This window comes from Rhinolophus sinicus, chromosome 11, assembly GCF_057876585.1.
Source record: "Rhinolophus sinicus isolate RSI-liver-muscle chromosome 11, RSI-T2T, whole genome shotgun sequence".
NCBI classification, from domain to species: Eukaryota; Metazoa; Chordata; class Mammalia; order Chiroptera; family Rhinolophidae; genus Rhinolophus; species Rhinolophus sinicus.
Genome location: NC_142511.1, coordinates 18,393,603 through 18,419,860, shown reverse-complemented (window position 1 = coordinate 18,419,860; position 26,258 = coordinate 18,393,603). Strand labels below are relative to the sequence as shown.

Genomic DNA, 26,258 nt, shown 5'->3' with positions numbered 1-26,258 from the left:
TCTTTCCGAGTTGATTTGATCTACTCTTCTCCAGAATAAAATTCCTTTTGGTTAAAGCAGGCTAGAAATATACATACAGTATTCAAAACAGTTCACTATGGCAACCTCAGCGTTAGAAAACAGGCATTAGGAGGCCCCTGCTTTGAAAGCACCAGTAACCATAGTCCCAGCTCCCTCCCAAGGGAGGGGCCTTAACAAGCTAAGAAAAATCCATCGTGGAACAAATTAATATAAGCAAACGCTGTGCAAAACATACTCAAATACACAACAACATTAGCTTTAAAAATAAAGGTCCGTGCACAGAAAATGAGAACCACCTTCCCAGTTACCATGGGACGCCAATCATCCCATGACTAGCTGCTGTGAATTACCTGCTTGTCTGCGGGGCACCATTTAAGTGTGGAACGTTTCCTCTACTGCGCTAAGATGAGTGGAAAGACCCATGCTCGTAGGTAGCAGGAGGGAATGAAACCTCATCCAAGTTGAAAAGAAAGTAGCGCCTACGTGAAACACCGATTAAAGAAAGTAGCTGGTTATGATAAGCAAAGGGAAGCAAAGCATGAACTCAGACCTCCAAGGGTGGAGGAGGCTGAAGGTGGAGGGAGGAGATGGGCAGTAGGACGAGAAGGAAACAAATACGTATGTATTGAACGGTTCCTACAGGTGCTATGTCACTTTTAATGTTTGCTGTTTTAATATATGTGATCTTCTCAATGCACCTAATTAGGAGAAACTTTTATTAGACCCTTGTTCCAGATGAGGAAACTGAGGTTTAGAATAGTTCAGCTACTTGCCCAAGGACACACAGCTAGTCAGTAGTCAGACCAGGATTCAAACCAGAAGCTGGTGGTGTGTCTAGTAAGTCACTGATATCATGGCCCGGGGGGCCAGCTGCCTAAACAAAGTGGGTGTGTCATGCCTTCCCAGCACCCGCAGCAGTGCTGTGCCTGTCCCTATAAGGGGACACCTCTCATGTCTCCCAACCTGGGATGTTCCTGTGATTTTGCTGTACAAGGTTCTGAGTGTGCTGGGGAGTAGAGAAAGGCATTGGAAATACTCTGGAGGCCACCTGTGCCACCCCTGAAAAGTCAACAGGCTGGGAGAAGCAGGAGCCAACACATGCCCACATGGGAAAAGCGGAGAGCCATATTTCAGGGAGGCCGACCGCAGGACCACAGGACGTGATGCTACTGAGGAGGAGGGCCCCGTGCGAGGTTCGGAATCTGCCACTTCTCAGCGCGGGGAGGGGGCCTTGGAAAACTGATTCTCTTCTCTGCTGGGTCCTAGTTTATTCCCTTGAGAAATGGGGTTGCTTCTGTGATGTCATTAGACCAGACTGAGGGTTTAGTAAGCTGACATAAAACACATATGAACATTCTGACATAGCTTGCACAATATCTGGAGTTGGTAATGTTACTATTAACAGGGCAAAGCTCTGATTGCAGACAGAAGATGACTGGGGGCCTGGAGGAAAATGCCAGGAGAGCCACAGGTCTGGGATGAGGGAGGAAAGCTCCACCTCCCGTTGTTTTCATGAACAACTACATGCCACCTCCCTCCAAGGAAACAAGATGTTGTGCTTTCCTCTTGGCAAAACTGACTCCCCGGTGACTGACCTGAGATGTCAAAACAGCCTGATTTTTCCTCCATGGATGGAACTGGCCAAAACAGTGGGTTAGTGCTGACCTCTCCAGTGGCAGGAGCTAAAAATGACAGTGAGGCCAGCACCATGTCCCTTTCTAGATCAGCTGGCCCTTCTTTTGCTGCAAGAGGTACAGAGAACCCTGGGATAAAGTCCGCCCCACAGAATATTCAGCAGAGCAAGGACCCAGTATAAGCAAAGGCAAAGGGACTGCCTTTTTTAATTTTCCAAAAGGCAGAAAGTAATAAAGAGTAGAGTAGAACAGAGCAGGGTGTCAATTGAACAAAACAAAATCATAATTACCCACAATTTAACTGAGCATATACTGTGTGCCAGACCCTGTGTATAAGAGCTTTACCAGTATTATCTTATTTAATCTCCACAATTAGCCTACAACATAGAACTTTTCATCATCCCATTTTACAGATGAGGACGCACTTGTAACTTGCAGAGCACTAAGTGGTAGAAGCAGGACGCAGACCGAGGTCTCCTCTGGGTCAGAGCCCACAGGCGAGGAAATCCAAAGGTAGAAATACTGGATTGGCCTCCAGGTTCTGCCTCCTCATCCTCACCTGTGACCTCAGGTGTCTTTGGAGGAAATAGAGGAAGGCAACAGGTCCCTTCCTGAGTCGAGTCCCAAGAGCACTGCTGAGAGCTGGGTGGTGCTCATACACATGGGTTTAGAAATAAAAGGATGAGGCTTAGAAAACAGAGGCCAGGCCAGGCCATGAAGTTGTGAGAAGCAACAGGAGTCCTGGTCGAAGAGTCATTCTGGCTCCAATTCTTTCATTACTAACCCAGCTCTGTGAACTTTCTGTAAAATGTCCTATTTGTGAAATGTGGGTGGTGGCGAAATGGAAGAGAGACTGCATGGCCACTGAGGCACCTTCCAGCTCAGAGCCGCTGCTGCACAAAGGAGGAAATCTACAAGATCAAACAGTTCCCCAAACAGATGTCAAAGGCATTGTGTTCTCAGGAATCTTTGGAAATAACACGCTCGATTTTGCCAACAAAGAAACAGCCACAAGAATACACTTCACTTTGCCAGAAAAAAAAAATAGCTACAAGGATAATTCATGCATGTAATGTTCTTGTCTCCTATGCCCCACGTAACTATAAGTTAATTCTCAGAAGGATGCAAGGAGAGGTTACAATGGCAATACCAAAATGACAAGCCTCTTTTTTCCAAGAAAAAGAAAGGCTACCTCTTTACCTAAAGCATCTCACTAAAATTTTCTTGCATCCATACCAGACTCATTGGCATTTGAAATTAGCAGGAAATTTAAAGGTCAGTTGATTTGACTGTCCAGTGGGTACCTAAGTCTCCTCCAAATGACTCCAAGGGGCACCTAGGGGATCCCTAAATACCTTCAGGACAAGAACTTGGTATCATTCAAAGCTGCCTATTGCATTCATTGCATTGAAAAGGTCATCAGCTCTGAGCTTTTCCGAGGTCTTTCTTATACTGTCTGCAGCTTTGCACCTACAGCCAGCCACACAGACCATGCCTAATGCTCCTCCACAATAGCGCTTCACAGATGTGGCCCCTGAGTCTTGTTTTCTACAGAGCTGTCAATCATTCTGGACTGACGGCAACAATCCAGTCACTGAGGTGTTGTTTTTGTTGTCACCCTTGTTTTTTCAGGCAGACTTGATCCACAATTATTCCAAGATGATTACTCCTTCAAATAACCCACACTGCACATTTTCTTCAATCTATCTTACCAGCTACACTGAAAGCTGATTATAATCAACTTGCTTTCATAAGAAGAAGGAATCAATCAAAAAATAGACTTTAAGAGAAACCACTTGACTGAAAGTATCACCAGCAAGCTTATCCGTGTTCTGAGATAAACAGGGAAGAACTGGAACTGTTCCCTTCTCCATCACTGCCCAGGCCCCACTGGAATTTATAGGACCAGCTTTCACATCACAGAACCATAAAAATCATCTCGCCGCAACCTCACATTTTATGTTGTGGAAACGGAAGTCTGGATATCCCATCACTTACTCTTTGCCGTCCCCAAATGTTTATTCATTCTCGGTACTGGGTTGGGTCCTGGGACACCAAGACCCTGCCCTCCCCAGTCTCTGAGCAGAGACTCATAAGGCAACGCAATTCAAGGGATTTCACACAGGTGGAAGCATGCTGTTGGGGTAACCCAATGACAGGTCTTTGGAACCTTGCAGAAGGGACTTGGAAGACAAAAGGCTGTTTCCTTTCTCTGTGCCTTTCTTTGTTCAAACTGCCCCTCTAACTGAAACACCTGCTCTCCCTCATTTTGGGAGAAAACTCATCCTGTAAGCTCAGGTATCACCCACAGACTCTTTTTCCCCAGCTCCCCCTTTAGCTGCCCTCCTTCTTTAAGCTCCCACAATCCTTTGTACAAATCACACTCATTGCATGTAGCGTCACGTACTGCACTACCCTTCCTGTGGCGGTCTTCTCTATTAGACGTTGGGTTCCTGGAGATAGGGAACTGGGTGCTACTCAGTTTTATACATCGGCCTAGTTCAGTTGGTCTGCCAAGGGTTTCATGAATGAACAAATAAAGATTTTATTAGAATCTTAAGAGTCATCAGGCATTTGCCACACAGAGAAGGAGGGAAAAGAATTCTAGGCCCAGGAAGCCATATGCAGAGGTACAATACTCTGAAAGGGGGTCGCGTGCCTGCAGAACTGTGTGAAGGTCTCATGGCAGGATGTCCAGGCCATGGGAAGAGTGACAGAGGCTGGGGTTTGGGGGTCATGTTTGGGCCAGATATGGAAAACCATATGAGCCATGCTAAAGCGTACAGACATTATTCTGTAGTCAGGGAAGGAGCAGAAAATCTTTACAGAGGGGAGTGACATGATCCAATTCGTTTTTAAGGTCGCTCACATGGCCAAAGGAGAAAGCACTGCACTGAGGACAGACAAGGCAGGAGGGTGTGTTTGGAGCCAGCTGCTCGGTCTGGGACATGGGGAGGGTCTGTACCAGAGCTGCTGTGCTCTGAGAGCTCAGGGAGACTCCTGAAGGTGGAAGCACCGTGTGGACTCAGGTTTGAAAGCCTAGCTGGAACCCACAGGATTTGATGAGTAACCTGAGGTGTGGGAGAGGGAGAAGTATGAACAATAGTGCCGGGTTTCTAGCTTGGAACCCCAGGGAAGTACAGACAATGTGAATAGCAACAGGGACCATGAGACGAGGAATGGTTTTGGGGAAAAGACTATGAGGTCATTTTTGGAAGGATCCTCTGACAATCCTTCCAGACGATTTCAGTAGGTCCAGAGCTACCTTGTTACTCATTTAACTGAAAGAGACAAAGTATAAGAAAATCAAACACGAAAACCTAGCGTACGAGACAAACATTTTAATCCTCACAGAGTCAGATGGAGAATTTTGATGATCTGAGGGCACAAGAAACAGCTTCAATGAGAAATCTTTAGGTTCTTAAAACTACTAATATTTCTCGACCAGTGACATTGGCAGTTGTATACAAAATATTCTCTAGGCCATCAGATTCCGTATCTTTCTTATTTTCTGGAGGCAACGAAATCATTTTCGTATGTTTTTAAAAAACTGTATTACCAGCTGGCTGATGTCCTCACACCACTCAGTGGGTCCCAGTCACCAGGGAGAACTCAGTTTACATTAATTATGTGATCCCACACAGCCATTTGGTTGACTTATTCATCTTTTCAAAATGCCAGCAGGTCTAGATATTGATGGGGGCAAAGCCCAAAGACACACTCACGAATACCAGCCTTGATCTATCTTTTAATCTAGCAACATGCCTGTCTCCTTCATTTTATAGCAAAAGTTCTGAAGACCAAGCAATAAATACAACCTCTCTAGAACCAAGTGTTCCACTGAAATAAACCACAAAAGGACTTTCCTGTTCCCTGGTTATCCCAAGTGCGCAGGGACTGGGCTTGGTAGAGAAGAAACTGAAACTGCCAGCTCACCCTCTTCCTCAAGTTGTAGGTGAGAATGAGGTTCCTGGAGAAGGAGTGGGAGAAGGCCGTGTAGAATTCCAGCACTTTCTGCAGGGCGTCCCGTTTGATCACATGCAGGTCACAGTAGGTCAAGGCCCTAACGTTGGCACAGGACTGGGCAAGGGTCGCTTCCTTCCAGAACACATCTCCAAACACATCTCCTTTCCCTAAGGAGAGAAAGTGGTGATGAGGAAAGTGTCAGCCAGGAGGGATCCGGCCACCCAGGCTACCTTCCCCCTGCTCCCCACAATTGTCATCCATTCAGCATTCTGCAGCCTGGGCTCAGAAAAGGCAACACTGATTTTAATTGGAACCTTACCAACATGCAATTTGAGAAACTTAAAAAATAACACATAACACATGTCAAGGTTTAACCAATGACATCGGGATCATTAATGTTATTTCTTGAACATTCTTACCAAAGTGGAAAGCCCCTGTGATTCTTTATCACACCCCCATTCTGGGGAAATACCAAGCATAATCTGTAATAATATTTCCTTGTTTGCTTGTTTATTGTGTATCTCCCAACATGAGCGTTCACGGGTTTTATCCCTCCAGCCAACACAGTACCTGGCACACACTAGGAGCTCTGTCTGTATTTACAGTCTAGAGGGAAGTGAGGAAGGAAGGCAAACTGTGGGTCTACATTAGTGTGACCGACGGAGAGGTGACTAGTGGGCTGTCACGGGGATGGTGTGGACTCTTCATCGGAGCTGAAGAACAGGAGAGGTCTCCTCTGTTTAGGATGCTTGCTCTACGTGGAAGAAGTCAGGCAAGAGTGACGTCCACCCCGGCCCATGCCCAGTCCGCTGCCCTGAGGTTCACGTTTGTACGGTGCCCAGGCCTCTCCCTCTCTCCCATGCCTCCTCCGTATTCCTCACCCTTGCTAATTGCCCTCTTGGCAGCATAAAAATATGGGCCTTATATAAATGGCATCTCCAGCATTCTCTATGCCTAGCATTCCACAAGAGTGTATTTCATAAATCAATAGAGTGTTAATCCCACATAGCCATCTTCTGGGTCAAACTTCTATCAACCTCCTCTAAATATCTGCTTTTCATATCTAGGGATATTCTTACTTTACCCAGAGACCACCACTTTCACATATGTCTAATACAAGGCCTAATTCATTGCCTGCACAGCCTCTGGCTGTACATAGCTTGAAACGTTGCTTATCTTGCCTCTAAATTTTCACCAGGGATAAACACAAATTCGAATCCCCAGGGAGCCTGAGAAGCATATCCAGGGAGAGAGAACAATACTACAAGGGTGAAAAGCAGTTCCCACAGCCCTCAGGACAGTTGCCAGCCCTCTACCCACCTCAGTCATACTCTGTGGCTGGAACCAGGTATCTGTGACTCAGTACGATCACCATGACTAAGGAGGCAATTAGACTTTCAAGCACCTAGCGAGAACTTAACCTTTTCTCAAACACCCGAAGGTGCGGATCCAAGGAGATAAGATATTCCACAGGCATAGACTTCTCTGAGCACTCCCACCATGAGAGCTGAAAAACAAGTGTACTAGACATATCACTGCACAGTTCTCTACGTGTTTGGGAAGTAACATATAGTTCTAATTCATGAAGATGGTTTTACTGACTCAATATAAGTAAGATACATGCTGGTGGGAACTTTTCAGTAAAGGTAGCTATGCCTTAGAAACTGGGTTCCTTAAATTCCCTTACCACGTGTGTGGTTCAATCATCTGTCATATGAGTCTGCTAATTTAGGCCTGGGGCCAATGGACGGGAATGTTTCCCTCTGTGGGATGCGACCTGGCTTCCAGGGAGATGGGCTCATTCGGTGTGTGCTCCCTATTACTGAGCTCTACCCACCAAGGCTGACCAATGCATTCGTACCTATTAATCCTTCCATAACCTACCGTATACTGCACTACAATGCCTCTGCTGCCTTGCTTATGTATGTAATCTCATGCCTTTAGAGAATGCTCTTCTTCTGACACACATCATGGCAGATAGTCAAGACATGGACCGCGTCTGTATACTGCAACTCAAGAGGCAAAGCTGAATTCCCTTTCCCTTGAATCTGGACCGACCTTAGTCCCTTGCTTTGACCAACACAAATGTGGCAGAAGTGAAGTGCTGGGATTTCTGAAGCAAGGTCATAGGGAGCCTTGAAGCTTCTGCCTGAGTCTCCGGAACATTTACTCTGTAGATGTCCTCTCTTGGAACCCAACCACCATGTTTTGAGAAGAACAAGCCACACAAGAAATCACATATTAAGTGCTCTCTGGTGGACAGCCAGCTGAGCTCTCAGCTGGCAGCCAGCATCTGGAAGTCATGTAAATGAGCCATCGTGACCACCCAGCCCAGTCGAGTCGTCAGATGACTGCAGCCCCAGCCACCACTGGACTGCAACCATATGTGGGACACCCAAGAGAGAACTAACCCACCGAGTGAAAATCCACAGAAGTGTGAGAAACAATAATGCATTTCTTAAGCTACTAACCGGAGGGGTGGTTTCTACACAGAAATAGATAACCAGAACACACACGATCATACAGCTCGAGGCTGAGAGGCCCGTGAGAAATTACTTCATAAGTTACCTAATACTCCAGTAGAACATGTCATAGTCCCAGCTCTGAGCTGGCACCCCACTTTCTTCCCTGAAAGAATGAGACAAGAAAGAGCAAGGCGAGGCTCTAAAGGGCAGTTTTCCTGTGCGAGCATTTTGAGTATCAATGAGAAATGCAGAATTTACAAAATTTGCCGTCTCCTATTGGGATGTACTGGGACATAATTAAGCCAGAACAATTGCGAGCAGAAGTGCATTGGCAATCTTGCCTGATTCTTAAAATTACTTCATTTAAACAAGATCTAGCCTCTGAGCATTACACTTCTCAAACGAATTTGGGAATTATTTTTCTAATTACAAAAGAACACAGAAAGTAAAATAATAGCTTCTCATGTGTATTTAGCATATGAATTTATCTGTAAAAATTCAGTTTACAGACAACTGTTCAGGGGCATGTGTACGGCTTACAATAAAGTACAAGTAGACCGTGGTTGAAACAATCACGAACTAAGTAAGTGCATCTTTAGAAATGACAACATGCCCATTGCAAAAAGTTTTCCAATTAAAGATTTTGACAGAAACAATAAATGGAGGGTAGTTCCTACCCCAAAAAGTATTTCACACTAGGATAATCATGATTAATCTGTAGGGTCTAGAAAGTCTCAGTGTTGTCATAACTTGGATCTGATTTCCAACCCGAATTGGAAATCATGCAATCTTTCTTTTCCTGTCAAGGCAGCATTTTGGATATAAATTATGTTAGTGAGATTTAAGAATGTGGTGTCAAGGGACCTGTCAGATTCCAAACAAACCGGAGACTGTTCTGGTAAGTGAGAAATGTATTTATGACACATATAACTCGGGAACACTGTCAAAGGGAAGGATAGAGAGCATTTGGCGGCTGCTAGTAAGGTACACACATCACTGGAAATGACTTCCCAGGTCAGCTTGCGAATCAGAGGCAAGGACAAGCCCTACACCCACACTCATCTCTTGTTCCCAAGTGTGAAATAATCATTCACTGAAGAACAAAAGGTACCTCAGTACATGCAGCAATCAAACTACTTGAGGCAATTGGCTTATTGATTTATTTATTACACCAAGGCACTGGGTGCAGACTGTTAAAACCTAACGTTCCAAGTTTCTAAAATACATTCTAAGCGGACGTTCTGAGACAAGGAAAGGAGTAAAGTAAAAGTAAAGTAAAAACAAAAAAGAGAGAAGTAAGGAAAGGCAGTCTAATCAAAACCCTTAGCAAGCATCCCTGGGATAATTATCCCTCCCCCCGCCCCTTCCCAATGACGTGTAGCTGTACCTCCACTTCCGCAGCGGCCATAAACAACCTTATGGGCTACGAATGTGGGACTGAAGAGAAAACATAGGTGGGAGGTGGGTCACAGGGCTGAGGTGGTACAGGGAGGGGGAGGGGAGATGTCTGCAAGGGGCACAGAAAGGAGAAAACCAAGACCCTGTAGATAGATAATCTGATTCAACCAAGGGCCGAGGCTGAACGTGGAGGAAGGTGGGAATGGAGGGTTGGGAGGGTTTAAGGAGGGTCAAGCAGCCTAGTGGAACGTTAAAGAGTTGCAGAGCAGAAATTCTGCTCTGAAACTGGCTCCAGGAGTAATGAAACTGACAACCAAATTTGGAACTCCCCAGAAAAGGCCCTGTGTATTCAAAGACAGGCTCTGAGTGAGCTTGGCAGGCCAGAGGGCAAAGGGCAAAAGTAAAACATCCAACTGCTTCTTCTCATTATTCCCTATTATGTGCTCTTATGAGGACCACTCACAGGGGTGGTCTGTACTGAGCAAAACGCCACTCTGCAGTTAAAATCATTACCTGCTGCTCAAGTCAGCAACCATTTCTAGACCCAAACCCATTAGAAAGAACCCATTCAGTCATCCCTGCAGCTTTTGGCACTCGCTGTTCTGGGGGCTGAGGTACAGCAGTGGAATGACAGACGCAACGTAGTGAGAGAGAGAGACTCAGGGGCACATGACATGAGGGGATCTAAGGTAGGGGTGAGTGCAGGAGGGGTATCCAGCTCAGTGCAAGGAGTAGCGAGAGGCTTTCAGGAAGGTGTGCTCTCTGAGCTGAGACCTGAAGGGTGAGTTCGTTAACCAGCATAAAGATGTAGCACACGGATGATTCCAGGGACGGAACTGCATGTGCCAAGGCCCAGAGGCACGGGATACGGCCCCTCAGCAGGACGAAAGGTTCTGCCTCTGGAAAACCCTGTAGAGTGGATTATCTGCTCTTTCACTGAGCTGTAGAAATGCGTGTTGCCGGGGTATTTGTAATCCTGTGGGGAAAGCGCCTGGTCTCCTCAGTCAGCTGCAAACTCCCCGATGCACCGTCCATATTCTGTACACAGCGCGTGCTATACCAGCTTGAGTCCCGGACTCAGTATCCTGTTGGGAGCTCCACTTGGCAGTGCTGAGAGAGGTGCCAGGATGTAGGGTGTGGGGACGGCCAGCCCCTCAGCCCACCTCAGTGCCTTTATTCCTCTTCTCTGGGCCATCGGGGCGTCCTTTGTCCTCAAGCCATTTCAGGGCTGGAGGGACCTTGTCACTCACTTCATCAGGATGGTGAAATGTGACTGCAGAGACCCTGGCATAGCTGAGAGAGACTCAGGAACAGCTGTTCTCTCTCCTGGCCGTGGGAGTAATTTTGCTTATGAGACGTAGAACAGGGGTGGATGGATCATCCCAGGCAAGCCCTGAGCAGACCGTGTGCACACGCACAGAACCGGATGCTTTGGGAAGGACAGTGATGTACACGGACAGCTCGTGTGTGCCAGGCATGTTCAATCTAGGCCCTTTCCTGGTTGTTAGAGACACGTCTAAGACACAAAGGAAATTCACCGACATCTCCTCCTCCCTGGTACCGCCCCAGCTCATGTTCCAAGTATGTTATCATCCACTCTCTCAACACAAGCTTCAGGGCCAGATAAGATGGCTGCAAGTTCAGGTTCATCTTGCTGGGGCTTGAGCTGGCCTCTGCCAGTTTCTCTCCCTCACTCTCTGCCCTCCAGTCACACTGGGGTTCTTAGAGTCCTGCCAAGACCAGCTCCTCTCTCACCTCAGGGCCTTCCCAGCATTGGCTCTCACACTCTACCCAGCTCCTTGGTCTGAATAACTGCTGCTTCTGCTTTGAAAGACACCCGAACATCCCTGACCCCTTGACCAGGGCAGTTCCCCATGACATATGCCCTCTGCTCTCTGTAAATACTCATCATGCCTGTAATTGCTGCCTTCCCAGCAGTGTCTCTGGCACACAGCAAGCACTCGATGATTGTTGAATGGATAAATAAACCCACAGCACTGGGCATCTCACTAGAACTCTCCCAGTCTCAATTCACTCAGCTATTGTAAGGTTGACATGAAATGACGTGAACAAAGCACTAAGCACTGTGCTTGAAACACAGTGGTGCTCATTAAACAGTAGCCACAATAAAAGCAGGATTCTTTTAACAGCTCTGTGAAGCAGATTCCACAGGAATCATCAGCCCTGCTTGAAAGAGAGGAACATGAGCTCCAGAGAGATGAAATGACGGCCCGTGACCTCACAGGATTTCCACAGACCGCCATGTGGCCCCCGTGCTGGGAGAGGCTCTGCATTGCTCCCACTCGGCTGTCCTCTGCATCCCCTCCTTTGAGAAGCCTTCCTCTTCGGTCAACATTTAGGAAGATGCAAGGTGATGAGAAAAAAGATCAATTGGAGATAGCTTTGACCTTAGGGAACTATGGCCTAGGAATCCAGCTGTTCTCTAAAACCAGTTCTTTCTTCTTATGGTCCTAGAACCCATGAGTTTTAGCTCAGCACAAAAAGAACTAGCATAAAACTGCAGTGCAGCTACGTGTGGCTCTTTGTCCACGTGCTGGTTAAGGGGAGGGGTGCAGAAGGGATGTGGGCAGCTTCTGGGGCACGCTCTGTCCTGCCCCTCTCCTCACCTCCCCCTACCTGGAACAAGGATGTGTGTTCTCTTGGGCCAGGAGGCCAAGGTGACAACCTGGTTAGGATGAAGCAAGAGGCTAGACGGAGGCTGGGTGCCCATCCCAGCTCTCATACCTGGACTGTTGTGAGAGAAAAACATGCTTCTGTCTTATCTAATAAGCTTTTGTCTTTTCTGTCTTGCTTAAACTTTTTTTTTTTTTAAATAATTGTTACTGGGTTTTGGTGGAAGCAATTGAATCCACAGCCTAGCCAATTCAGGAGTCCACGGTTGAGTGGGGCAGGGCAATGTCTTGAGCTGTAAGGGGCAGGCGGATACACACCTGCCTTTTTCACCTGTTCCAGGAAAAAGTACCGGCTTCCATGCATCTGACAGACTGAGTAGTGACATGATGAAGGAGGCAATGGAAGCATATTCAGAGCAAAAGCTCCAGAGACCTGAGCTAAACACCTCAGCAATACCCACCCGCTCCCCAGCCCAGCCCTGGCTGTGGACCAGGGAGCCAGGATCTGCTGAGAACTCACCATGTGCCAGGCCAAACACTGGCCAGGGACCCTGCTCCAGGTCCACACTATGTGCCTCATCCCAGAGGTGCTGAAGTCCCCGCCTTCAAGCTGGTCGTGGAATAGGTAACTCCCTCACATGCACTGATGGCTGTTTCCCTTGGATTTGCAGAGATCGTGGGGAAGCGAAGGGAAGCAAAGTTTGGACGCCTTGTAATTTTTGCCTTTTCTTATATGTAGTGAAGCTACAAAGCCCTTCTTCTTGTTCTCACGGAGTAAATAAATAAATAAACAAACAAATGCTTCTGGCATTGGCAACCGCTGCTTCATCTGCTACAGTATCGGGAAGTCAGCACGTACATCAAAGACAGACAGATGTAATGGAAATCTCATCAATTTGCCTTCCCGTCCAAGCGGTGAAAATATACTAGGAATGAAGGCTTAGCTTTAAGTGCCAGGTCTTATCTGATTGTGTTGTAGTGTCGGGTGTTGAGTCAACATGTTTTATTGAATTGCTTCTGCCAACAAAGAAATAGGGGACTAAAGATGCTGAGGCCTTGGCTCCAGGAACAGGCACGCGTTCTACCACACATCTCAGAGGGGTGGCTCCTGCTAGAAAGGCCTGCTGTCATTTTAGTTGTCACAGGAGAGTTCAGAGATGTTTAAGAAACATTTGCCTTCTTTTGAGGTTGGTACAAAGGGGAGTAATGGTCATGCTTGTCTGCAAACCATCTGTGGATTAGAGATGGGACGCTGCATGGCTCAGCCACATATCTGGGCATCAAAAACCACACAGGAACCTGTGACATCATACATGAGGGCTGATGTGAACTGTGTCTGACTCTCTCCCAGGCAGCTATTGGATTGAGAGTTCCCAAAGGTGGGGTTCCATCTCACCATCTTTGCACACCATTTAATCCAGTTCAATAAGTTGGCCTCACCTATAATGGATCAGGTAGTGTTCCTGTGATTAAAGGGGGTATACCAGAAGGATATTACATTGTCTCTACATCCAGGGGCTTACACCATCAGGAGACAAAACGTACACAATGTGTAACAGTGCAGCATAAAATAAATAATGGAATACCAAGATGGGGGAGGTTGGGCTGGGCCGGACTACGGAGATGTCATAAAGAAAACGACAATGGCGCTGGCCTTCTGTGGTGAAGCAAGAGAATTTAGAGAATTTATGTGAAGAGATGGATAATTTTTCCAAGCAGCAGAGGGAATAAGCTGGATGGCTGGGAATGAAGATAGCTGATATGTGCTATGTTCCCCTTTCTTTCCTGGCTCCATTTCTTGGCAGTGTTATTTATACTGTCTCTACGCTCTTATTGCGAAGGGGGAACAAGTTACCCCTGCTGCTGATGTTTCCTTCCGGGAACATGTCACACTCCAGTGGCATCACATTCGTGGCCTCTCTCTTCTTCTCCTCATCTGATTGATGAGTTTGGAAGGAGAACCTGCCTGTGTGTAGGCCAGCCCCTGCTCTCTCTCCTCAGGACGTGTCTGCCTGCAGGGAGTGTGTTCTCTCTGTCCCTCCAGGCCATGAGATCTACAGGGCAGACCCTCCTGGGGATAGGTTTGTGCTGGTCAGTCCCACCAGGGTGGGCCCAGTTCTGGGGACCAATACTGAGAAGACTGCATGGATACAGATACAAAGCACACTCTCCAATATTAGCTTTATCAGAAAAATAAAAGGCAATATTTTATCTTATAACTATCTTATTCTCTCTCTCTCGGCTTGGAACTCTGGGGGGATCTATGCAATTTGTTAAGCACCCCTCAACCCAACACCCACCTCTCTTCATTTCTCAAGCTATTCTGATCTTACTTCTGACCCCCGTGCTTCACTAACACTATTCCCACAATAGTCAATAACCACTTTTCCTGATAAATCTAAAACACATGTTTTAGCGCTTTGATTCTAACATACACTTAAGTTGTTTAGCATTTTTTTAATCTCCAGAAGAATGTGTCTTACAATCAACGATAAGTCACAGTTTACTTGGCAGCATTGTTTCTTAGTGGGTCATTAAACATGAGCGTGTCTCACAATCTAAGGCATCCTCGAGTCAGTGCAATACGGTTCCGTAACGTTTGAAGATGCCCATCTCCCCTCTCCTTATCTTCTGTGATAGCCCTCTCTGCTGGTCGCTCCCCGGCTGCTGGCCGTCCATCTCAGGCTCCCATACGTGTCCCGTATAAACTGGTCTTCCTCGAGGCTCCGCTCTACACCGTGTTGCTCCATGCCCTCCCCTCTCTCCGTGGGTTTTCCCGGCCTCTCCCCTGGCTTCAGTTGCCACCTGGATCCCAGTGATCCTCAGGTGTATGCCTCCAGCCTAGACCTCTCTGCTGAGACCAGAACCTCCCATGGGCACTTTCACTTAGCTCAAACCCACAGATCCAAAATGCACCCCGTTCTCCTCCCAGGTAAACCTGTCCATCCTCCAGTGTCCCCCAACCCAGTGAAAGTGGTCCGAGTCATTCCAGACTCCTTCTTGCTTGTCCCCATAGCCAATAAGTGACCAAGCTCTGATAACTATCAACTATCTCTTGAGTCTGTCTACTTTCCTCCATTTCCACCGCCATTAAGTAAGGTCAGGTTACTCTCATCTCTTAGCATCCTTCTCACTGGTCTCCCTGCCTGCTATCCATTCTCTTCGGAGCAGCCTGGACGGTCTTTCTAAACACAAATGCAATTCTGTCACTCTTCTGCTTTCACGGCTTTGTAGATGCTGCCCCACTGCCTGGAACACTCTCTCTTTAATCCCCTAACCCAACCCCACCACTACTACAGCACCTGGTGGAATTCAGGTCCACGTGGAGGCCTCAGCTCAGACACCACCTGTGTCAGGATGCCTTCCTTGATTTCTCCTGGCTGGGCTGGGTTAGACACCTCTTTTATAAGCTCCCATAGTATCCTGTTCTGACCCCTATTATAACTCTTGGCACTGTGTTATAAAACTGCATATTTACTTGTCTAGCTCCCTGATGAGACTGTTAGCTCTATACCAGGTGTGTCTGTTTGGTTCACTGTTATATCTCCAATACCTAGCACTACACCTGGTATACTTACGGAATGAACAAATCAACACAGCAGTGAAAAGATGGGTCTGAGTGGACAACGTAAAGTGGGCCAGGATGTGAAAGACTTAGCATGCCTTAGTATGGATGACTTTAAGGAGAGAATTGGTCCTCAGTCTGAGTTTAAGAACCTGAGTAGCCACATTGTCAGCCTGACTCAAGAAGGAATTTGCCGGCCTGCTCAGAAACACTCCTGTATAAATTCACTCTGACCCAGACTGATGCTAAGCTAAAAACTTACAAATTTTAAAAAGAAGAAATAAAGATAATGAGTTTCAGAATTACCCTACGATACTAAAGTTCTCCTTAAAGAAATTACAATGTCACCCAAATATGGGTCACCAGCCTTCCTTGCGGAGACTATACTCAGCATTAGCAAACAATGCTGGCATCTCTATCTGAATGGGGCCCACCCATAAATGGTTAAATTAAAGCAATGCTTTGGAAACAGGGCAATTCTCCTTCTGTTCTTCACAACTGCAATTCGATAAAATTAAATTAGCTGAATGTCGCCCCAATAAATTATACAGACTACAAATTTTCCACTGAAAGTAGGTAATCATTTTCCAGGATCGCTATAGATAATTGAATATTGACTTGATTTTTCACTTCCTGTTTATAAAAGAATATATGGGCACTGTAGAAAATAACTGAAATATATGGAAACATAAGGCCACCATCCAGAAAACTTTGGTTAACATTATATGCACTTTCCGTCTTCCTTCTACTCATAGATGTATTTTTATGTAGTTGAGGTTACTGTATATATAGTTATATATTCTGCTTTTTACCCCTCTTAATATTATATTTGGAACATTTTGCATGCTAATAAAACTTCTTATATCGTGATTTACCATAATTTTTTATTTAACCAATCCCCTCTGTCTGGGCACTAAAGTTATGAGAATTTCCTTCAGAAAGATCTATTACCTTTAACCAGTGTTTCAGGGACTACAAACCAATTTTTAAAATTGCTTAAGCAAAAACAAAATTAGAAAAGAGAACCTGGTCCCAACCCCCTCCCTCTCTCCATCGGGTAATATATGCATTGCCTGATACAAAAGTTTTTGCATTTCTGAAGTTCTAGATTATTCATACTATACCCCCTCACTTGGAGTGTGGATTTAATAAAAATTGCTTTGCTTGATGGAACAGCTATATGAATATTAATGTTTGGTTGGAATGTTAGAGAGACACTTAAACATAGCTTCCTCCTCTTGTGCTGAGCATGAAATTACCTTATGATTCAAATTTTATTATATGGTGCACAGCAGTATTGTTCTCTGGGGTTCCTCAGCTAATCCCCTGGGCATGTGGAGCCATGCCCCATAGAAGATGGCAGAGCAGGAAGTGGGGGATGGGCCCTTCCAGCTCACAAGAATCTTGGGAAGCCTCTCTGTAAAGGAATGAGCTTCTCCACCTCTAAAATAATGAGTGTTTATATGAAGCTGCTGATGCTTTTTAAACCTTTGTTAGCTAGCCATTCTGTTTGTATTGCCTAGTCGTTCTTTTATTCAAGAACTATTTGAGGGAGGGGTTGGGTAGTACCTACTAAAATAAATGTCATTTTTTTCCTGACTGGATCAGTAAATAACGAGAAATGCTGACAGGACTGTTTTGAGGGGAAAAAAAGTTATTCTCTCAAATTGTATCCCACTAACTAAAAAGGTATGTCAAACTTGGAACGATGCTGACTTTCTCAGGATCTACTTTAAAATTAAAAACTAAATTTACTGATTTTGAAAGTAGCATATGCTCTTTTAAAGACTTGAAAGACAGACAAATACTAAAAGCTGAAAATAAAAATCTCCTACAGCCTCACAAAGCAAAGACGTCCACTGTGACATGTTGGTAGAGAAGTTTGTGGGCTTTCATCTACAAACGTTTCTCCCCACATATCTGAGATCCTGTTGGATTTTAAAATTGTATTTTACTTACTTTACTTATTAAGAGTTTCTAATTTCACTTAAAATTCCTTGTGAGCATTCTGAATACTTATACTCCCATTTCTTCTGAAATGTTCTAAAATACGTGGTCATTTAGAAAAATACTCATATGCTCTCTTTGCACCTGTCTTTTTTCCCCCTATTCTTTCCTCTGAATCCTAACTCTCTGTCATAAGCCCTGGCTTTGCTTTCCAGTTCCAGACCGACTTTTCTGAGTAGTTGTTGAACACTCCATCTGGCTACTCCATTGGCCATTAAATGCAACAGGTCAAAGCCAAGTTCATCCCCTGTTTTTCTCACTGTCTCTTCCTTCTGATGGCCTTCTTGTTACCGATGACTCCATCTTTCTACTTCCTTGAATGTCAGAATCATCTCTCTTACCTCCCTCTATCTGCTGCCCACAGTCTATGATTCACCATCTTTCAGACTCTCCTTCCAGAATATCTCGTCCTCCTGTCCCTCCCATCTAAGGTTGCCAGATTTAGCAAATAAACATTCAGGACACCCAGTTAAATGTGAACTTCAGTTAAATGGATAATTTTGTTTTTAGCATAAGTATCTCACATTCAATGTTTGGAAATATTTAAGCTAAAAATTACTCGTTCTTTATATGAAATCCAAATTTAACTGAATGTCCTACATTGTATTTGGCAATCCTACTTGTCTCTTAGTTTCCACTGCCCATACCTTAACCTCTCATTGCTGCTAGAAGCCATAGTCACCTAATGGCTTCCTGGTCTCTGTCTAATTCGGTAATCTTTACAAATCACAGCTCTGACGGTGTCATACTTTACGCACCACTTTTGGTGGCTCCCCACTGTCTCATTCCTCCTATTGACATTTAGAAACGTCCACCCACTAACCTGGCTGCCTCTCCCCCATGCCCCACTGCTGCCACCAGGGCTATCAGCTCCCGCTCCAGGCTGCTCTTGTGGCTACAAAACAGACCCCACACTGTCCTTCACCAGGCCCCAGCTCCCCACATCCTTTCTATCTAGAATGTCCTACCTCATTTGTCCAAAGCCTGACTCTAGCTTCACAGAGCCAACACCCTCGACGAGGCCCTCCTCCCCTTATATATAGAACGCTAGATGTCTATCCTACCATTTGGGCAGGTCAGAAATAGTTGAAAATTGGCAATTTCATATGGTTTAGGCTAATACAATAACAGACCCCCTACCTGGTGCTTCCCTGCCTTACTACCTTTCACAGGGTCATCATTTCACCTTTTTCCAGAAAAAACAAACAAAATCATGACTATCTAAAGCAATGTTTCTCAAGGTATAGTCCTCCAACCAGGGCTTGTGAACACTACAAATCCCAAGGCTCCACCCTAGAGCTGCAGAAGCAGAATCTACAGGGAAGGGGACTAGGAATTTGCCCTGTGAACAAGCTTTCCAGCTGAGTCTTCTGCTCACTAAAGTTGAGAACCATTGGCCCACATGAAAAGTCTTCTCAGGGTATTCTATGCACTCTGGTCTACATGCCGACACACATTCCTCCCTCTAATGACTCTAGACACTCCTGCTGCTCTTCCCACTTTAAGACCCAGCCTATCAAACACTCCTGCTGGTCCTTCCAAGCCCAGTCAACCTTACCTCCTCCATGATCATTTCCCTGTTCCTTCCAGGAGGTTTATAGAAAGTGGTACCATGTTACTTATGTTCAGCAATCATGCATTTGTCTCCCCAAATGAGATAGGACATTCATCCAAGACAGGACTTTCTCTAGCACCCCTCCCCTGCACCGACCCACCAAAGGGGCTAACACATGTTATGCTGTGGTAGTTGCTAAATAAATAGATGCTACATTAATATCCGACCAAGGTCAATAGACCCAAAGAAACTATCTGAGGAAAGATGAGTGTGTCTTCTAAATTAAGAATGTGAGAAGGGGGTGTTGATTAAAAAAAAAGCTTGATCTGCAAATACGTATTTACAACTTCCCACGTCCATTTAAGGGGAATGTAAATCGTAGTTCAGTAGTGACAGGACTGCAAATAGAAAGTTAACTCAGGACGACCTGATGAGCCAGGGCCTGCCCATCAGCCTTCCCCATGGTTGTCCCACTTCCTTGGGCTCTGGCACAGCCACAAGTCAAAAAGATTTTCCTCTACATGGAAGCCATGCTTAGATCTGTTCTGAAAAGACACTGCAAACTCAACAAAATAAAGTCATCATCTTTTATCCTCCTCATCCTCTTCTTCCTCCTCCGGCTCTAGTGCCTACTCGTCCCTGCAGGAAACTGTCCCCTCTCCTCACCTCCCACTTCCTGGAGGTTCTTCCTCCCTTGGCATCTCTGGAGTCCAGCTCTTCTTCCCCATCTCCCTCTCACCACCTTACATAGACCCCCTTCATTTGTCAGCTGAGCCTCTAGCTAGCCTCCAAGCCTCTGTATTTGTGGAACCCAGATCTCCATGTCCCTCTCCTGTTTAAAACTCTCCCTGGACCCCTCAACCCCCAAAGATGAAACTCCAGACCCTTATTCTGGACCAGAGGGCCCTTCACAGCACAGTCTCTGCCTGCCTTTCAATTCAATTCCACTCAATTCAATTCAGCAAGCAGCCCCTGGTGCCATCCACGTGCTGGGCCAAGCTGGAGATATGAAATCAAAGGATCTCAGTTCACAGGAGAGACAGATGAGTAAACATGCAACTGATGCAGCGTGATAGGTTTAGGAGAACCACAGGAGGCCTTGGGGACTGAACCAGTTAGTGGTAACTCCTGCAGGGAGTCAGTACAGAACCAGGGTCACAGCTAAATCTCCAAGTCCAAGTCCAGGTCTTTTCCACTATTTGATGCAGTCTGGCCAAAAAGACTTCAGTCTTGCCCGGCAGAATGAAACAAACAGATCGAAAGTAAAGGCACAAGATGATCCAAGATTAAAACACAAATTAAGTATTAAAATGGAAAACCCATAAAAGTTACTACAGAGACACAAAATCACAGTGAAACAAGATCATTTAAACACTACATTTATAAGACGGAAACACAGGGAGATGGACCACACTCGAGCACAGCCCCGATGAAAGTCTATGACATCTACTTTGGTCAAGTAACACAGAACCGAGATAACAGCTTACTTGCAGATGCTAATAGTACCACTCGGGCAGGGGCAAAATTGGTACCTGCGCCTTTTTATTCTGATATCTATGAAAAATTAGAAGAAATTACTTTTTAAAATACAATAAAAAATGCACATGCTGAAGGCTTAAATTTGTTTCAAACAGCCAAGAAACTAAATTTGAGAAGACATTAAGTGATTTCTAAGAGAATTCCAGAAGGAGATTGGGAGGGTATCATCTCAAAAATAAGGCAGAGAACATCAGAAGAAAAAGAGATCATTAGAGATAGTGCAGATATTCTGTTCTCAGGGAACAGCATGGCTTTCAATACAAGAGAGATATTGTCTATGTTTGTGGGACTATGTTTTCATGTTTTAAAGGATTTTTATTAAAATGTAGCTAACATCCAATATTATATTAGTTTCAGGTGTACACCATAGATATTCAGCATTTATATACCTAAAGAAGTGATCACCATGATAAGTCCTGCAACCATCTGACACCATATCACACTATCACAATATTATTGACTGTATTCCCTATGCTGTACATTACATGCCCATGACTTATTTGTTTTATACCTAGAAATGTGGACCTCTTATTTCCCTTCACCTTTCTTCCCCCACTTTTTTGATTCTTCAATTGCAGGTGACATTCAGTATTATTTTATATTAGTTTCAGGTGTCCAGCATAGCAGTTAGACATTTATATAAATTACGAAGTGATTCCCATGACTAGTCTAGTACTCAGCCGGCACTATACATACTTATTACCATAATATTGATTATATTCCCTATGTTTTACTTTACCTCCCTATGACTATTTTCTAACTACTAATTTGTACTTCTTAATCCCTTCACCTTTTTAACCCCCCTCCCCCAAACCCCTCCTATTTAGCAACCATTAGATCTATGAGTCTGATCTATGAGTCTGTTTCTGTTTTGTTTGTTCGTTTATTTTGTTCTTTAGATTCCACATATAAGTGAGATCACATGGTATTTGTCTTTCTCTGTCTGACTTATTACACTGAGCATAATACCTTCCAGGTCCATCCATGTTGTTGCAAATGATAAGATTTCATTATTTTTTTATGGCCAAGTAATACTCCATTATATATATGTACCACATCTTCTTTATCTAATCATCTATTGACGGGCACTTGGGTTGCTTCCATATCTTGGCCATTGTAAATAGTGCTGCAATGAACATACAGGTTAGTGGTTTGGATTTCTTCAGACAAATACCCAGAAGTGGAACTGCTGGATCATAAGGTAGTTCTATTTTTATTTTTTTTGAGGAACCTCCATACTGTTTTCTATAGTGGCTGCATCAATTTGCAATCTGTGGGACCATATTTTTAAACTGCTGGCCACGATCAGGTCGAGAAAGCAATTTAGTACGCCATGACAGGCAATTTCTTTTTAAATGAAAGAGTAGAATCTAAACACCAGTTGAGTTGCATCCCATACAGCAAGAGTAAGTGCTGAGCTTCATGTATAACGATGGTGCATGTGTGTTTATTAGCTCACGATGTGATAAACATTTCATCTGGGGAGTTACAGTGAAGAAAGTTTGAAAAACACTCTTTTAGAATACTTTCATTCGAAGGAGTTCTTTTTTTTTTTTTTAACAGATACTAAACATACTCAGTTATGAATACTGACCCTTTTCCTCATTCTTGGAGTCTGTGCTAAAATTAAACAAAGAATGGGGGTGGAATATTAAAACTGGAAGGAGGAAACAAATGAGCAGAATGTAAATGAGTGGACTGATAAGACACTGGAGACAAAAACGGGTGAGATAAATGGGTCTGGGCTTTTTTCTAAAGCCTCCTGCTTCATGGTCACTAAAGAGGCCCTGGCCATTCTCTTTCCTCACGGGAGCACTGGACACAGTAGCTGCCCAATAACCATTTGTTCCATGACCCTCTAGAGGCCACTGTATTCTTTCTATGGTAGCACTTATCAAGCAGTGTGATTGTCGCCTTTTTAATAATGTTGGTCCCCTCCACTTGTAGAAGCTTCTTGAAGGCTGGGCTAATGTTTGGTCCACAGCTGCATCCTCACCTCTATGACAGGGCCTGGCAAGCATTCAATAAATTTTGGCTGGATTGAACTGAAGAGCATCAAAGGGCAATAAAAATCTAGTTCTCATATCCATTTGACGTTTGAACCCCCTTTGTAAGAACAAATTGATTTCAGTTCATTGAGCAAAGAATATGCTAATTAGAGAAAAACAGCTCTGAACTTAAGTTTCCGGAGAGTAGATAGTAGCTTGGAATGTCTTATGCGTCTTGGCCCAGAGGTCAGATTGACGCAAAGAACTTGCATCATCCTTTTATAGAGTAAGAGCCTCTTGGAATGTCCTAGCGACACAGGATCCTAGCGACACAGAGAAGAGGCCTTTGCTAGTCTCGACAGCTTGAGGGCAACAGCCACTTTGAACCCCTGCTGATGAGCTCTTTCAGAGGTGCATCCACATTGCTAACTGGAGCAGGCAGGATGCTTAGGAGGGCCTGAGGCAGAGGGCTGGATTTGGAGAAGCAGTCAACTGACCAAGTAAATCAGCAGTGAATCACCGCAGTGCTTTCCCACAAGAAGACCAGGCTGACGGGACATGGGACAGGACTGGGACGTAGTCATTTGCCTTCCTCGCTCCTCTGTCATGCCGCCATGCTTAGGTGTCCAAACCAAATCGAATAGTGCAGCTGTTTAGGGTGGGTCGATAAGGATGGCCTGAGCATGAGTATACAAGGGGGACAGTGCCAGTCGCTAGGCTAGATTCCTTGGAAAGGCACACGGTGAGTTATCAGTGGGGAGCTGGGTGACAGATGCCCTACACCAAAGCATCAAATCAAACTCAAATTCAAATGCAAACGAGAGCCCACTAGTCAGTGTTACTCTTCTTCTCAGCCAGGCAAACACCCCAATCGCTATTAACAATGGAAAGTCCTCTTTATCAAGGTCACTGATCAAAGGCAGGGATAAAGGTCATTTCCCTGCAGCTATATTACAGCAATGGCTGTACCCTTCCTGTATTCTGCTCCTTACACACACTCAAACCTCACATCTCTGTGGCTGAGGAAGGCAAGGAGCAGAATAACCCTGTGTGCAGAGTTCAGCGCCTACCAGGAATCCAGAAGGCGTATTTCAGCAAACAGTTTCCGTCCCCGTCCCCCACCCAGTCTCCTTCTGACCATCTGCCCGCACATACTGAAGGAATTTAAAGCATCCTTGGGTTAACCTGAACAGAATGTAATCAAGAGGGCAGGTTGGTTTGGGGCCAGGGGAGGAAGAGGAAGTCTACATATGCACTCCAGAGTCAAGTAGGAACAAAGCTTGGTTGTTGTTGTTTTGGTTTTTTTCTGTTTCTTTTCTTTTCTTTTTTTTTTTTTTAATGCTATCTATGTCTGGATACGTAGTTTGAACCTCAATTCTAATTCCAGTGTAACTTAATTTCTCTTTGCCTCAGTTTCCAAAGAAATCATATGTAAAAGATAAAAGTATAGTCTACAGTGTCTGGCAGTACCTGGCAACTTAACGGGCCACCAAACGACATAAATCCCATTAGGCAAATTTGCTATATTTGCTATATCGCCAAATGGATAGAAGCAGAAGCTCTGGATCTGAGTCCAGGACGCCAGGTCCATGGACTTCGTCAACTGTGATGTCTTGGGGAAGTTGCCCAACCTGGCTGAGCTGTCATTGTCTCACCTAAAAAGTAGGGACAATACAACCCCTGCATAGGGTTCCTGTAAGGAGTCACTGAGAATCTGTATGCAAACTGCCTGGTACAGAATAGAGGACCATAAATGAAGGCTGTTCTTATGATGGCTTGCCCCCCAACGAGGTAGACATACCCCCAACAAAGAGCTGGTCTGTAGCTACCTCAGGCAATCAGATGACTCTCTCAAAGGCCACAGATCCTCAACACGTAAAATACCAACAGGTACCCCAAGTCCCTGCTGCTGCTCCCACATTCCCTCTTACGGTACAGCAGACCAGCTTCCCTGTTACCCAAGCGAGAAATCCGGCAGTCCTCATTGACTCTTCCCTTTCCCCCACCAGTAAATCCTTCATCAGGTTCTGTTGAGTCTATGTTTTAAATATGGCCGCTCCATCTGCTTCTCTCCATCTGCTCCCCACAACCGTAGTGCAGGGCACCATGAACTCGCCCCTAGATAACACACCTCCAGCTTCCTCTGCCTGCCCCAGCCTTCCCCCTTCAATCCACTACCCTTCAAGCTGCAACGACTGTCATCTTTCTAAAGTACAAATCTGATCATGCCTCACCCCTGCTTTAAACACTTCGCTGGCTCCCCAAAACACAATGCAAGCCCCTTATCCTGGCTCTCGGAGCCTGTCTGCTGGCGCGTGGCTCCCTGCCCAGCCGCATCTCTTACCATCTCCCTTCTGGTTCTGTGTGCTGCTGCCACACCGAAGCATTGCAGCTCTACAAGTGAATCACGCTCTCTCTAATGAGGGATTTCACACGTGCCTTCCCCTCTGCTTAGAATATGCCTTTGGCCCTTCTCTTCTCCATGCTAAGTCATTCTCATTCTGTATGTTTCAGCTTAGGTGTCATTCCTTCCAGGAAGCCTTCCCGACACTTGAATACTAGGTTAGATGCCCATTCCACTGCATGCACGTGTCTGCTTATTTACTCATCTCTCCCAATAGACTGGAAGCCTCTTGAGGACAAAACCCATTTTTGTCACTGGAATACCCCAAGTGCCCCAAACAGCAACTGGCACAAAACGGGCACTCAGATATTTGTCTGTTGGATAGATGGATAGATGCTGACAATCGGGGTTGCCCTGTGGAGCAATCTCTGGTCGAAGGCGGCAGCGGTGTTGAGCTGCCCAGTAGCTAAGCCAACCTCAGGCATTGGAAGGTTTCCACCCAGTACAGGCAACACCTACCTAGGATGGCCACCACCTCGTCATCCTGGATCACCTCCAGGGAGCCGGAGACCACAAAGCAGAGGCTGTCGACGCTTTCTCCTGCATGGTAGATGAGGTCCCCCGGGGCGCAGTGCACCGTCTGGAATTCCATGGCCAGTGCCCGCAGGCAGCCGTCGCTGGCCAGCCGGAACGCTGGGTGTTCCTTGAACACCTTGCGATTCAGATGCACGCAGATGTCAGCTCTCATGTCCTTGGGGCAGATCTGCAGGACCTGGACAGGCACGGGAAGAAACAGTGTGAAGGTCCTCCTCTCTGTGGCCTCCAGCCCACTGCCCCTCGACACCTGGGGGCAGAAGCAACCTCTACCAGGCTAGACTGCACTCAAGGCACTGGGGGCAAGACAGCCACAGCCCCTGTCCTCATGGAGCTTACTTTCTTTGGGAGCCATTGATCACAACAATCTGTGCTAAGTGCTCAGAAGAGGGGCCCAAGAGTTGGGGGGCTGGGAGAATGTGGGACCCTCCAGTTGGCTGGGGAAGGCCTCTCTGAGGAGTGGACATTTAAGCTGACACCTGCATGTGTCAGAGGGAGCGAAGTGAAAGAACATTCTAGAAGAACAAACGCTGGGAGGGGATCCGAGCA

The 26,258-nt window shown here is 45.6% G+C and overlaps 1 protein-coding gene across 3 annotated transcripts in view; it reads right to left on the bottom strand.

Moving 5' to 3' along the window:
* The window catches only part of KCNH1 (potassium voltage-gated channel subfamily H member 1), a 331,725-nt gene that overhangs the window by 70,766 nt on the left and 234,701 nt on the right, over window positions 1-26,258 (bottom strand). For all 3 annotated transcript variants that reach the window (XM_074322079.2, XM_074322080.2, XM_074322081.2), the window contains 2 exons: window positions 25,635-25,887; window positions 5,592-5,788 (listed from right to left, as the gene is read on the bottom strand). In XM_074322079.2, the coding sequence (XP_074178180.1) occupies window positions 5,592-5,788; window positions 25,635-25,887 (450 nt within the window). The remainder of the gene's footprint in view (window positions 1-5,591; window positions 5,789-25,634; window positions 25,888-26,258) is intronic.